The following is a 15128-nucleotide window of genomic DNA, read 5'->3' on the forward strand; positions in this document are numbered from 1 at the left end:
CGCCCCCGCCCCCTGCCTCCTCGTCCCGCGACGTCCTGCTGGCCCCCGCCCCGCCCGCTGATAGACCCGTGAAGTCCAATTTGTACTGTATGAAAATCGCACCGTTAATAACCCATCAATTCCAACAGCTAAGTTCCCTCCATTTCGCATTTCATCTCAAATACATAGGAAGCAAAGATGCGAAGTAAAGGGAACCAAAATCATGGTCACGTCTACACCACCGCTAACGCACCCACCGAGAGAAACGCCATGCATACGTACCCATTTTTATTTAACACTTATTACAACAATAATTAGTATGGTTTTAGCTTTGGATTAGTTTCAATATAAATATTGAACGACAGCAAAAATGTCGAATCGAAAACTAGCAATAAATTATTAAATAGAAATAGCGGTGGACTTAAAGTTTATAATTGGTTTTATAAACCTTAAGAACATTTATCATTGATCACACATAGTCTAATCTAAATAGTTATTATAAACTGTCATTGCAACATCACATAAACAACATTCATTAATTAGCTATGGGTAAACACCATCAAACAATTCTACACTAATCTTCAGTTAACCACGATGTAGATGTAAAGGCCTCTGATTGTAAGTACTGTATTACAGTGAAAACAACGTTGTTAGTGAAGTACACAATAAAACTTTAACCACACGTATACCTACATTAACCATTCAATACACTATTTTCACTCTTAAATGTAGATGCTTTTCGTAAATTTGGCTTCCAATACATAGGAACTCTCTCGGGCATACAAAGGGAGTACTGAAATTGCGGAAACAGAAAGTAACTTAATTTGAGAGAAAAAAGTTCTGTTAATGGCTCTTTTGGACTGTTTGTCTTGGCCGCACAGAAGGTAAAATCAGAGATTTATACTAAATTTAGGTAAATGATACCACAATAACATGCTTGGATGCTACCAACAGGGAAAGTTACAAGGTACACATGTAGAACAATATTCAATTTGAAACCATCACGTTTTTATTGAAAGAATTACCATAGTGGGTAATAAAATGTATGGCCCAGATTGTCCTATAATCGATATATTTCAGTTTGCTGCGTATTCGTGAGAAGTACCCGTTAATTAAAATAGGTCAAACGAAAAATAAACATTACGATAAATTCTGACACCAAGAAAAAATACTAAGTATCTCTATATCAATCTAATATCTAATCACTAAAGAAGAATTATTCTCGTTATAATAACTATAAAAATGTTAATTATATGAAAACTTATAAAAGCTCATTACTTCAATTTTGAACTAAATCGCGAGAATAATTCTTCATACTTTAAAAACCACACTGTTAACCCCCTCAAGGCTAATAGACATCAACGAAAAAAATCTTTAAAGTACTTAACAGGTGCAACACTCTGGTGCCTTTTAACCACTCCCATACTCTTCTCCCACGGCAAAGGTACCTAAGGAACATTACGTTCCAATGCACTAAATCTTTATTTTGCCTAAAAAATCTCTATAGGTTTTTAAAAATGTGCCATGTGTTGCATTTACATTCGAAAATCAAACAATTTATTTAGTGTGAAAGTTATGGATCACCTTATTTGCGCAGTCGAAACACGTTGTCACAACTTTGCTAATGACATTCATGAGGTGTTTGGTCTCTTGGATGACATTATCAACTTTGCTAAAGGTTGCTGCTCGCCCCACCGTGGGTTCCTTGACCGTAAATTGCAGTTGTTGCACATACGTTGGAACTTTGTCCAAGTGTTCTAATAGCTCCTTTTTAGCTGTACCTGCCGGCACCTTCACACAAATATTAATAAAAAAATTTCCATTTTTCTTTTTTATTTAAAATACTTTTTAACTATTTACAGCTTACGAAAATAATGGTACCTGATATGAAAACTGTCGGACAATTTTATACAGTCTATTTGCTTCTTCTGCAAAATATTCTGCTTGCGTAAAAAGATCTTGAGTTGTATTAAGTCGACCTTCACCTTTCGTAAATTGGTACATAGCAAAGGCCATGGAAGACATATTTTTTGCTCTGAAAGGATACAGGTTATTGTAGAAAAAAAAAGAATATTAAAATGGATGAACTGAATTGGTCGGTTGTAAAACATACCTCTTCACAATATCATTATTTTCATCAGCGCCTTGCCATTTTTCTGTTTCTGCATCCATCTCCGAGGACATCATCTTCATTTCAAGCCCCGATTTAGCAATCTTGGCTTGTTCATCGGAGTCCAAGCGAACCGCCTTTAAGGGTTTGCTAGTTGTTCCATGTTTCTGAAAGAATCGGAAGGGTCAGAAAAGAATGGGAAGCGAGAAGTTGTAAGATAAATACTATTTAACATACCCCAGGTCGTGGTAAACTGCTGTATTGTTGTTTATCGGGTCTCTCGTCTGTTAAGTCTAAGAGTTCCCTGGCAAGGCGGGCTGCGTCTGCGAGAAGCCAGGCCCACATGTCTACGAACACATCTAGGTTCTCCCGCGCTGCAGCCGATCCCGGGTGCGCCGCCAGAGTCCGCGCCGCCGTCACCACTTGAGGACCGTATATCCTCAAATTGATTTCAGCAAATTTTGCGCTAACTTGAAGGGTCTCGGACATCGCTATGTGCCTAAGCAATTTGCATACCTGTTGAAGTGCCAATTTTCAATATGACATATAAATATATATGTAAATAGTTTAAGACAATAATGAACCCATGTTTTGCTTAGTATCAAATCTCTAATTTAAGAGAGTATTATACGTATTATTGTATTACAGATATAATGCAATATAATATTATATAATAAAATGTAGCTTAAAACAAAAAAAAAACCTGCCTCAATAATATGATCTAATTGCTCATGAAGTTGGCTGGCTATATTGTGCAGTCTCTCTGATTCTCTCTCACCACAGGAACTAGCTGGAAACAAACAACGTGTTATGTCGATATTAAAGTTTATTCTAACTTCGCTAGCGTTGGCGAACACCTCTGTGATGTGGTATATATTTTGGTTAGTACAATTTCGTTAATTTATTTTTATTATTTTTATTTATTTATTATTTATTTTCATACACACATATATTTTTAACATTTACAATTTATATATCATTGTTGCAAACATATCGCGACAATTGGTGTAATTTTGACCGAATAAATATTAGCTTAATACGTTTGTTCAAACCATTAGTCATGCGTTTTGTTTGCTTTAGCTTTTCCAATAACCAGTACACACAAGTGTTCGCTGCTCATACAAGTACGACTATACCTAATTTTCGTCGTAGGTTACCTATGTGCGCGAGGTCGGAGGCAAGTTTTCTCGCTTGTTCTGCGAGAGGAGCCAAGTCGCGCGCTTGGTCCCTCGCGGCAGCTACCAGGGCGCGTTCCAGCTCTGCAGCGGCACTGGTCGCGCCCGCACACGCGCTTTCCAGTGCAGCTAAAGTCCCACTTACACCCTGTTCCTCCTAAAATTGCAGTGTTTTTACATTTTAAGAGTTTTTTAAATTTAAGAATATTTGATATTTAACTTTATAAATTATACGATAAGATTACATATAATAAACAGGTAAGTTTAAGTCATCATAGAGCATATACAGTGGTGGCTCAGTGGTTATAACCTCGAAATTAAAAGAAAATGTCTGCGGTTTGTCGAGCGAGTGTAAAAGAAATGAAGTGATTTTTCAGTTGGTCTGCACATCATCACTATTATTCGAAACGGGGAAGGGAAATAGCGTGCGAAAACCGACATGTCGAAGAATCAAAAGTTCGACATGTGACATCTGCCAACACGCCCTTGGCCAGTGTAGGTTTTGACCTGAACTCTCGTATTAGGTCCGTGCCCCTGCACTGGGAACATATATGGACTGATAATGATCAAGTCCTTACACAAATTCGATTAATGATAAGTATGAACGTTGATGCAAAAGCATGCAAATATACCATCTAGACTTGCAAAATGTTACTTACTAAGGACACAGCGACCGACACTAATCTCTCTAATTCATACGCTATTCTTTCGGCCAGAGCAAGTATTCTCTGTCGGTGTTCGTGCGAGGTATAGGCGGAGTCGGTGAAGTCGTGTGTGCGTTCAACGAGCGCTCTTAGGGTTGACGCCAAGGCTCTTCTTCGGGCCCCGTCAGCACCTCCGCGCGCCCTTGCTGCGCGGACTTGCGTCGACAACCCGCGCAGGGCACCTAATGCAGTTCCAGCTTCCCATTGAGCTGCCTACCAAAAATCCAATACGCGATCTTTTGGTGCTTCACACATGATTAGATACAATTAAACCATCTCGACAACTAAATAAATAATAATCGTCGTGGCGTACTTTACGGTTGTCTGGAATGGTTTAATTATACAGGCAGTAACATGCAGTTTATAAAATATAATAATAAATAAATTAATCTATTTTTGATCAGTATAAGCATTTCTAAATTGATTTGCCTTTTACAGTACATTATTTTATTATACGCGATAGCTTAAAATGTTGATATTTAACAGAATGGACAAACGTATAAAATAATATGTAAGAGAGAACGTGTAGGCTTATGGTGTTACGCGTAAGCTAATCTGCCTATTTTAAGATTTACATAATTTTATATATTTTTCGAGGCACGAAGCGTTGACTATAGCTTATGAGTTTGCCAATTTAGCGTGATTTTGCACCGTCGAATAGCTATTTCGTAAACGCCTGGATAAAATGAGACAGGTACTTTATTAAAAACTGGTAACTGAAGCATAGCATAAATGTATAATGCAATGGAAGGTTTGTAATTATTTCCTATTATTTATGTATATATACTATGCTTCCCCACTCTTTAAGAAATGAAATATTTAAACTGCATTCATTACTTACATAACTGATGACGACTACGTTTATGTCACTTTCACATTTCAGAAGTTTGGGAGAGCATTATCTAAAGTGGCTTGTACAAGCATTATGTATATTTCTACTAAAAAAGTACGTGAATTGATTTGAAAAAGTAGAAAAATATTTTGTTTTACCTAAACAAATTCTTTATACCTGTTCTTGACTGTCCGAGAAAGGTTGCAACTACAATAAAAATAAAAGTGTTCATCTTAAAAATTGAAAATAAGATAAGTAAAATACGGAATTTTTTAAAAGCTTGTAACTCATGCCACACTTAAATAATGTGAGTGAGTGAGTGATTTACAAGTTTAAAATGGATATTAATTCTAAATGTATAAAGTTATAGGTACATAACACGCAAAACGTAACCCAGATCTTTGATCATCGGGTCAGCTGTAGGATTAAAGGGCTATCTTGCAAATAAGGGCAAAGACAATGGAATAAATCTGACCGAGTAGTTTATAGCAAAGGTGTAAGCGTTAAAAAAATCACAATTTTGATTCTTATAATAAATAATAAAACAAACAAAAAAGACTGAATTTATTAATGTCGTACAGATGAAATCAGCAGATATTATAAATATCAACTTGTCGTAAATGCAAATGGCAGAGCTTAAATCTTACCTAAATAGAATTATCGTCAAACGAAATTTCTATTCTGAATTTAAGAGTTATACCATCATTTTTAAAGCGTTTAAATTTAGCATTGTTCATAAGAAGTACCCAAATGACTACTTACTAAATATGACAATTAAATCGTAAACATGTAAACGTTAATTTTATGCCCTAAAAATACCGTATTGTTTAATTTGCAAACATGTCTAAGTAAAATAACACCTCTTAAAATTTGTTAGGTTATATTGTATATTAAAACGAAAACATACGAAGTACCTACACTAAATAATAAAAATTATCTAAATTGTTTATAAAGTTGTAGATTGAGAAGCACATAGTGATTATAAATGATACTTAAATTTCTTATCAGTAACTAAGCCATGCAAAAGAGTAACAGGGAAGATTTACAAGAATAGCGTGTGCAAAAAATATACTCATAAATTCATATACCTGAAGACCGTAAAACTACTAACTTCGAGGGAAAAGTTAATAATCGAAAACCGATAAATGTATTTGTTACATCAGGGAAGTCTAATTCTACACCTTTGTGATATTTGAATTTTGTGACCAATTTCATGCAAAGCGAACATTCACGTAAATAATTATTATTTAAAGGTCGAATAATAAAGCTTGTCATTTTAGCGCATTACATTAAACTCAACCTGTTGTTCCTTCGGTGCTTTTATAAGCTTTTGTCCTATTCATCAAGTGGAGGTTTAATACACAACCTCCGGCTCTAAGATTAGTACGTAATTATATGAAGTCAATAAAGGTGTTACGTTTTACGACAAAATATAATCCGGGAAATACGTCGCAAACGTATTTTTTATAGTTATTGGAGCGTAGCCAGTGTTTAAATCAATTTGTGTGCACGTAAGCGCCATATTCACGAATGTTGATGTGTTTATGAAGGTCCTACATTTTTACGTTCTCTAGGCGGCTATCTTGATACAATTCGGTTTTTGAATAATGTTTATTTTCGAAATAAAACTCTACGTATGTATATTTTGTATATAATTTTTATAAAATTAAAACATGTACCAATTATGGAGATCATTGAAATAAACAATAAGCTCTTAATAAATTAAAAGTGTGTTTAAGATGCAAAAATAAAGTGCAGTAAATAATTATATATCGAGATAACGCGACATAACAACAACTTGACAAAGTTTTATAAAAGCTCATTCAAATTTAGTATATGAAGGCTCACCTGCTCTTTATCACGAGAGTAGGTTACCTTAATAAATAAATTTTGTACGATTAATAATAAATATAATTTAATCTTTCTATAGTAAATAGCTTTTACTTATTTTTATTTCTTATGCTACGCACACACATTATCTACATATTTATTGAGCAAATATTTATATATTGACTAGCAAACCCGGCGAACTCCGTTTCGCCACCATATGGTTGTATGTGAAAAATCATTTTCCGGCTTTTCTGTTGAAATTTTTCCTGAATTTTCTATGCTATAAACCTCACGGTGCCCGAGACCTTTCCAACGAATGCAAAACCGTGGAAATCGGTTCGTGCGTTCTGGAGTTATAGCGTCAGGAAGGAAAACCCGACTTATTTTTATATAGTAGATAAATTGGACTAAAGTGAAGTCCCGTGTCCCCTACTGGGGTATGGGGCAGATGATATACATCTGTTTCATTGATCGATTTTCTTTATGGACAAGTAGATGATCAGCCTTCTGTATCCTGCCAGACCGGGACATTTTTTTTTATTATCCCCACCGGGGATCGAACCCAGGACCCCTCGGTTCCACGCTCACGTGTTTACCACTGTACCAAGGAGGCGGTCAGGATAAATTGGACTAAGCGTGTTTTAAAATTTTTTGTTAATGATAATAGTTAAATAGTCTAAAAATCAGACCTCTTGTGATTGCTCCTCATGGCCGGGCAGGCCGTCTCGAACTACGTAATGTATCAGATCCATAGCTCGTCTCATTTGACAAAACACGGTATCACGGTTTTCTCTTGCAGAGGCGCTCCCTGGATGCCTTAAACACGTCTAAAACAAACAAAATGATACTATGTGTTCAAGAAGCCATTCCACATTCTGTACATTTTTATCAGATTGAAACTTATTTTTCAACGAAACAGAAACTGTTTCTCTATCGTATCTGACTGTTAATTACATGCAATTGTAGTTATCGTGTATTATATACCTTCATAGGATTGTGGTGAACAAAGAGAATTGGGTTACATAACTGGGATCAATGTCCACTGGGGTTTTTCCCCCGTATAATTTGCATGTTACATTATTCACCCTGACTAATCACCCACTTCCGCAGTTATGTATTTAATCTGTTTCACTATTTATATGAATTATTCTAAATTTAATATATAATTTGAATGAATTTACAAAAAAATTGAAGTGAAAGAGAAAGTAGTACGGTAAATTTATTGGAATTTATAGCGAATGAATGTAGAATATTTACTAAGACTCTATTATCATTGGACTGAAAGAAACATAAGTACTGGTATTTGGAAAAAATAAGGTATTTGTAAGAGAGCTTGGGTAAAAGTGCTGACAAATTAAGGCCTGTAAAGGCGGGCAGCTGTTAACGCGCCCTCCGTAGTCTCGAGTAGCCTAAGCCTTCCTTTGTTCTCAAAAATATATTTCTAAACCTTTTTAAATCTAATATGTACCTAAATCCTTTTCCAATCCAGTAAATCTTAGTTCGTTCCAAATCTAAATAATGTCGCAGCCTGCCTATAAGCTTCATTTATAAGAATTATCATTAAATTATTATATTTTAATAACGATTCTGAAGCACAATTTTAATTGTCCAAGAGTATAATTAAGCAAAAATTAAATTAGTAACTTGGCACTTTGTGAAACAGACTCTTAAACAAACCTTTAAATTAAATTCAAAGCTAGGCGTTAAAAGCTCCTTGTAACTGAAATATTAAGTATTGTAATTTATATTGTATTTCAATATAAAATTTTTAAGCATGTAAGGAGGTTTATCATAAGCAAGATGGTACATAATTATCTCCATTTAAATAATTATTACTAGTAGAAGACTATAATATAATATTTAAAAATATGCTATTAACTACAAAGTTCTCAAACACGATACGAAAGTAGAACTTGCAATCTATTTTAAAGATATACAATAACAACTTATAGTTTCATTAACATAAATTGATTGTTCAGGAAATAATCATAGTCAGCAGAAACATTGTTGTCACCAACAAAGCGCCTGAGTCCGAATTGGGTTGGTCCTACATAATTGATGACGAAGACTGAACGGTTCTAATTTGCGAGAGATGCGCATTCGACATTCCAATGGGAAATTTATGGCAACCCGAACCCTTTAATAACTGTTTCCTACGATTAATATTAATTGAAATTTCCATAGGGCCCCTTTGAAGACGCTCTTTTGATATGTTTGAAATGTAATTGTGAGGACTCTAAAAGTTAACCGTTTCGCCATTGGAAATGTATAAATTAGAGGTTAGATAAAAGTTAGTTGATGACAGTTTATATACGTTAAGACTGTAATGGAAAATTATATTTTGTTCAACTTTTTTATGTACTAATTTCTCTTTTGCCGGTATATATTTTTTATTGATGTTATTTCAAATAATAATATCGAACCAATGTCTCAGCAAATGTGCCTTGTACAAAAAATTAATATTTAGAGTCAAAAGTAAATTTGAAACATTATATTGTATGTCATGTTAAAGAAAATTTTATTAATCAATTTTTGTTTTCCTTAATAGATCAAGTTTTACAAAAATTTCACAGTATTTGTCAATTTTATTACGATAAATTGAAAGTCAATAACAAAGTATTTATATATAGAATAATTAAAACTACATACCTTTGATGACGTAAGAAGCATTAGCGTAGATCTTTCTAGAACATTCCTTGCTGCCGCCACTTGTGCCCTTCGCCGCTCATCCCTGAGATCAGCTCTCCGCTCCGCCGTGAGCCTTGCCAACTCCACCATGCTCCCGCCGAACTCCGTGAAAGCCCGCACGAATTCTGCAAAGTTGGACACCGACTCCAGACGATCCAATGAACGTGCCACCTGCCCGCATGTACAGAATTCACAGTCAAGTTATAAACTAACTTTGGACACTTTATGTATGCAGTCAGCAGTTTCCCGCTAGCGTAACTATGACAGAAATTCAACCGTGTTAGTTTAGCATACTTTGCTTTATATAGATTTGCTTGGGAATATTAGTTTATAGACGTATATTACTTAAAAAAATGAAATTTTATCGATTGAAAAATTATCATTTTAAAGTATCATATTGGTGATGCTTAATTTTCCATTCTTTTTTTTAGTTATTAGTTTTGATAAAATTAGACATCCATGTGTCATTTACTTGCTAGGTTTGTTAAATCGTTTCAGTGAGATTGTTTTGTGCCTTTAATGGAAACAAAAGAAAAATTTACTAAAACCTCTAAGAAATGTGGTATCCATTGTTTCGAAAATAACAAAAAAAGATAGGATTATTTTCCTCACTTTCATAGCATTTGCTTAAAGGTTAATTCTTTACTGTTTTCTTGTATTACATTGGCATAAGTCGCACCAAAATTCAAGTAAGCAATAAAACGTGGAATATGCATAAATGTATTTCATACATGTAACGAATCATGAAAATAAGTCAGTTTACATATTCGACGTTCGCGTGACTCGATGTAGCGTTTAGTCGTGACAAATAATCGTCAATTCGAAGCTCTACAGCTTTATTGGAGAAAAACTTGTAGATTATACACGATAAGCCTTTGTACAACTTTTGCCGCGTAATTCTATTTTTACTTATTCTGTAATGAATATCTATTGATTAAACGTATTATTGTACTCATAACGCTGTGTAATTACTTTTTGCTACCATTTGATCGAAACTTATGCATTGTACGAATCGATTATATTTCTACACGCGTATATCTGTATAACGATTTTGATGATATTTATTCAAATATAAAAGATATAATTAAATGTGTATAGTATTATGCAATAGTAATGTAATGTCTTGAATTAAGATTGAATCATGATCGCATAGGGAGCCATTTCCAACAAAATATAATATTTGCTTCTATGTGTAATCTAAAACAATTATTATAAAGGGCTCATGCGTTATATATGTGCTTACTCGAGTTGATCTTTCTGCTGCATTTGCCTTCCTATTTCGAAGGGATCTAGTCGATGAAATTTATATTCGTAGCGAGGTAAGTACACCTAACCTAACCTTATCCTTAGCTAATAGCAATTGCCGCACAACCACCATATCTGCCAGCAGCAGCACCCTCGTGACCGCGGCGAGGAGACCCCGTGCCGCTGTGACCATGCCCGAACCATCTGACCCTGTGCATACACGTTCAATAGCACGACCTGTTAACAAAATCCAAACTTAATACACTAAATTGCAAAATTGATTCATTATAGTAAAGTAATAGTAAGAAATTAATAGAATATTGATGGCCCTATTTAAAAGTGTGAAGTGGGAGAAATAGTTATAGCAAGAACGCGAAGTTTTCGTGAGACGGCCCTATAAATATGGACAATACGACCATCTTTTGGTGTAGTGGATGAACTGTTTCTCATTGTGAGTTCATCACAAGTATCAAAAGATATGGCACTCTGATAGCTTATAGAAGGTATGGTGACCTACTTGTCTGTATGTAAATCTACATAGCATAAAAATTGTAAGTTTGTTTAACTAGTTATCAATGCAGAATGCCAACTAGTAACTTTATTAGACAGTATTCTGCGCAGCTAATAAGTGAAGCATTACTGCATTCACATTATCGACGTTATGTCTACAAGAATTTTATATCATGAGTGCATTATTATACCTATATGAATAATTTTATATCTATCTATCTATAACGAAAATATTAATAACAGATTTATTGATATAAAATCATCGAGTAAAATCCATAAACGATATACTCGCTACCGATCTAGATAAGAACTTTGTTACGGTTATCGGTCGCTTCTCCCTTTAAATTATACTATAGTATTTAGTTTAATTATTTCATGTATTAATGATACGGAATATAGATTTATACAATTAGATCAGCGATTACGCATAAATATCACTTAAACCTAAATTTAAGTAAGGATAAATAAAAACGTGTGTGCGTGTCTGCGCGTGTGCGTGTGAGTGTATGCTTGGGTATGCGCGATTTACATGTTGGTGAGTGATGGATCTCCAGCAAAATTTTCTATAAAATTATATTATATATAAGACTTACAATTGCGGTATGCCACTCTGTAACTAGCAGTAATTCAATGACGACTCCACATTTTTAATCTTACAATTGAGGTGAACGCGTCGAAAATAGCTCGTAACTTTAATTAATATAATAAGTGAGTTGTAATTTATAGTAATATCTCGCTAACAAAGGTTACTGTACCATTTACTCGCGTTATTACATTCTTGTGAACAATAATAATGGGAACTTTCGTATTCCTACCTGAATTGACTGGGATAGGAACATAGTAATTTTATAGAAAGATTACCTACTTAACAGCTCGTCAGAGTTATTCTTAAACAGCTTTGTACCTGCGGCTTCGTCCGTGTAGTCAAAGGAAAAAATAAGCATTAGTGGGATTTTTCCCACATAGTTTCCGTTCTCGTGAGTTAAAAACTATCCTGACTTTTATCGGATCACAAACTTCAAATTGTAAAATTTTATCGAAATCAGTTTAGTAGCACAAAGAAGAGATAGATAGGAGACATGCCTACTTATAAAATTAGGTATTTAATATAAAGTTTTAATTTTAATTCAACCCTTTCCCCAAATATGATAATTGGGATAATGGGTTGTGTCAGTTGCAGGGATCGGATATTTATAGGTTCTAAAATAAGATATGTACCAGTAAAACGAGTAGGGACAAAAGGTAGGGCATAAGTAGTGGTCTTTATATCACAGGACCGTAGGGTTGAAACTAAAGATTAAATTTCAGAGTTAATAATGAATAAACTTTATGGTTCAATATATTTTTCGAATAATCAAGATCGTAAGTGAAATTCACTACAACATGCAGATAGTAGTGTTAGTGAGTAGTATTCTTCTTCTTTAATTAATGGCTCCACGTTTGTAGTATTTTGTCTTATTACAAATCATTCACAAGCGGTTTGTAAGCTTTAATTTGGGCCTAGTCTTTAGAGTAATGTTTACATTTGCGCTTTTTTTTAATTTAACAAGCAAATGACGCATAAACCATGACTTATTTCGGATAAAACCGAAATTAGCAGATATTTTTTAAATAAGGTGATAGTTACGAAACAAAGTTTAAAGTCTCTTACGTTTTGTAAAAACAAACAGATTCGAATAAAAAAATATAACACATTAAAACTTCGGAACTTACGGAATGTAAGTTAAAAATTAACGGTTTGAAAATCATTTGCATAGCTTTTGATATCGCTTTATACAGCCCGTTGGAGCGGCAGTAACGCTTAAATAGGATTAATAACCCGAATCAGAATATGAAATATGAATATTTCTTTTATTACCCATCTTAATAATAGCGGTAGATAACTAGATATAACGACAAAACAAGTATTGTTAACCTTGACCAAATAAAATTGTAAAATTCTAAAAACAGGAAAGGTGAACGAACGGTATTAAAATGAATTTATATATGAAAGGGTCGTTGAGCGGGATCTATTTAGAGACTACTACTTCTTAAAATTACCTATTAATAAAATTTCGAAGCAAATCATTATCTAGTCAATTAAGAATCTTCAGAAGTATTTTAACTTAACAACATAGGCGTTAGAACATGAAAAGGACGTTTAAATGTATTTTAATAGTTAATTTAGTTACAAAACGCTTTTCGTAGTGGTGTTTTGTATGATGCCGCCTCGAATGAGTTCACCTAGTAAAGTCTGAAATTTTACAGCGGTAATTTATACTACCTAACTTTGCGAAAGCTGCAGTCATAATCTCTCTGTGCTCGCATATAATCGTGTTCTGTCAGTAAAGTCCCACTATCTTTTGTATTTGTAACATGTTTGTAACAAGTTGACGCGACTTAATCCGCTTTGCGTATTTTTTAAGAGTGGGCAAACCTAATTCTTTTTCAAAAAATAGTAGCCACAATAATTTCCAACAAAATGACCTGTCTTTAGTAATCCCGGTCAAGATCGAATTATTAGATGTACTAAATTATTTAGTAATTGTGATTTTTTAAATACATATTATAAAAACATATATGTTAACCTACATGCATTTATTAAAGAGATTTGCTTTCCAACAAACACTTCAATTTTATTCACTAGTAGTGTTTACTAAACGTACTTTACAGATGTAAGTTATAATAGAAGCATATTTATTTATAAAATATTGAAGTACACTTAAGATAGTCGGAAAGGAAAAATAGGCCAATGTAGAGTTGGTCTTGTGGCCAGTATTTCTTCGTGTATTTTATAGACGTGTAACAGTTTTATAGTATATCTATTTTGTTAAACAGATATTGTTAATGTACCTGCAATAATTTTTTTCTTTAATAACAGCAAATGCTTTGAAAATGCAAAGAAGTAAATTGTTGCATAAAACATGGTCAAATAACATTTACAAATCCTAAAATACTTCATTCATTCTGTGAGTAAGTTCAGTTATAATGTTCCATGTGTAGACAGCATCACAACATTTGATATAAATTATAGTGTTTTGCAACAAAGTATTAGAATACAATTTCTACACCCTGAAATATTATTATGATGACGATTATATTACGGCTTAGTCCAAATTTGTGAGTAACCGGTTAAATATATCATTTCGATATTCAATTACTGATAACTTTACATAATACCATGTTAGGGCGTGCATAGGCATGAAACGAGCCCTTTTGTTGAAGATAAAATGGCAGTAAGAAAGTCAATGAGCCATGCGTATGAGAAAATTTATTTTATATACGGTCTATATTTAGCTAAAACTTCTAGCCTAAAATATACATTTGACCAAACATTTTTGAGTAAGTCAAGAACGTCAGTAAACGTTGAGACGTTTTTAATTAATTCTCAAGTATTTTCATTCAAAGTTACATGACCTTTCTAGCTTTTAGAGCACTTCATATATTTCATTCATTAATGTTAATATAACGTGAAAAGGTCGTAAGGCGTGATCTACATTTGATATAAAAAGGAAAGAAATCTGTATTTACTTTAGCATTGGCCAGGTTGGGTGGGAGCAAATCCCGGCGGTCCCCTCGCCACCCACTTCACAGGCCACAGGTGCGGTGTAAAGCCGTTTTATGGCACTTTAAATAAACGCACAAATTTAGTTCTAGAGCACAGCTTGTTACCCAGATTACCATCAAATATATCCTTTAGAATCGACCAGTTTAAAACGAAATTTGTGGTAACTGTTAGTTATTATTAGTTGGATATAAAATTGTTATTCTTTTAATTTACAGTAAAATAAAATTTACGCTTCCGTATTGTGTATTCTTACTAAGTTTTAACACACATAATAAAAATATACTCATGATATGATTTATCGGTCTCTAAAATTTATTTCGACGCTTTCAATAAAGCTCGCTGAATTCTGATGATGTGATTTATATTATTAGCTGGCGTCAGTCTCGTTGTACCAGGGAAAAAGTAGCTTATGTGATAATCCATACCATAATCTATAGCTATGCCAAATTTAAAACAGATCCTATATGTGCAATTTTTAGGTTAAAACTTTGAATAAAGAAAGTAACCT

General features: G+C 33.7%; 1 protein-coding gene across 8 annotated transcripts in view; it reads right to left on the reverse strand.

The window, feature by feature from the left end:
- Positions 1 to 49: 49 nt before the first annotated feature.
- The window catches only part of LOC119829762 (alpha-catulin), a 43532-nt gene continuing 28453 nt past the window's right edge, over positions 50 to 15128 (reverse strand). For 2 of the 8 annotated variants that reach the window (XM_038352444.1, XM_038352450.1), the window contains exons 3-16: positions 10658 to 10800; positions 9280 to 9489; positions 7320 to 7457; positions 6649 to 6675; positions 4978 to 5007; positions 3924 to 4181; positions 3226 to 3421; positions 2797 to 2879; positions 2327 to 2605; positions 2093 to 2256; positions 1861 to 2014; positions 1564 to 1770; positions 673 to 772; positions 50 to 85 (exon numbers count right to left, since the gene is read on the reverse strand). In XM_038352444.1, the coding sequence (XP_038208372.1) occupies positions 674 to 772; positions 1564 to 1770; positions 1861 to 2014; positions 2093 to 2256; positions 2327 to 2605; positions 2797 to 2879; positions 3226 to 3421; positions 3924 to 4181; positions 4978 to 5007; positions 6649 to 6675; positions 7320 to 7457; positions 9280 to 9489; positions 10658 to 10800 (1988 nt within the window). In that variant the 3' untranslated portion in view covers positions 50 to 85; position 673. Of the gene's footprint in view, positions 86 to 672; positions 773 to 801; positions 1428 to 1563; positions 1771 to 1860; positions 2015 to 2092; positions 2257 to 2326; positions 2606 to 2796; positions 2880 to 3225; positions 3422 to 3923; positions 4182 to 4977; positions 5008 to 6648; positions 6676 to 7319; positions 7458 to 9279; positions 9490 to 10657; positions 10801 to 15128 lie in introns of those variants that run through there. The other 6 variants (XM_038352451.1, XM_038352452.1, XM_038352447.1 and 3 more) reach the window with 5 other exon arrangements.

The sequence above is a fragment of the Zerene cesonia genome, chromosome 10, assembly GCF_012273895.1.
Source record: "Zerene cesonia ecotype Mississippi chromosome 10, Zerene_cesonia_1.1, whole genome shotgun sequence".
NCBI classification, from domain to species: Eukaryota; Metazoa; Arthropoda; class Insecta; order Lepidoptera; family Pieridae; genus Zerene; species Zerene cesonia.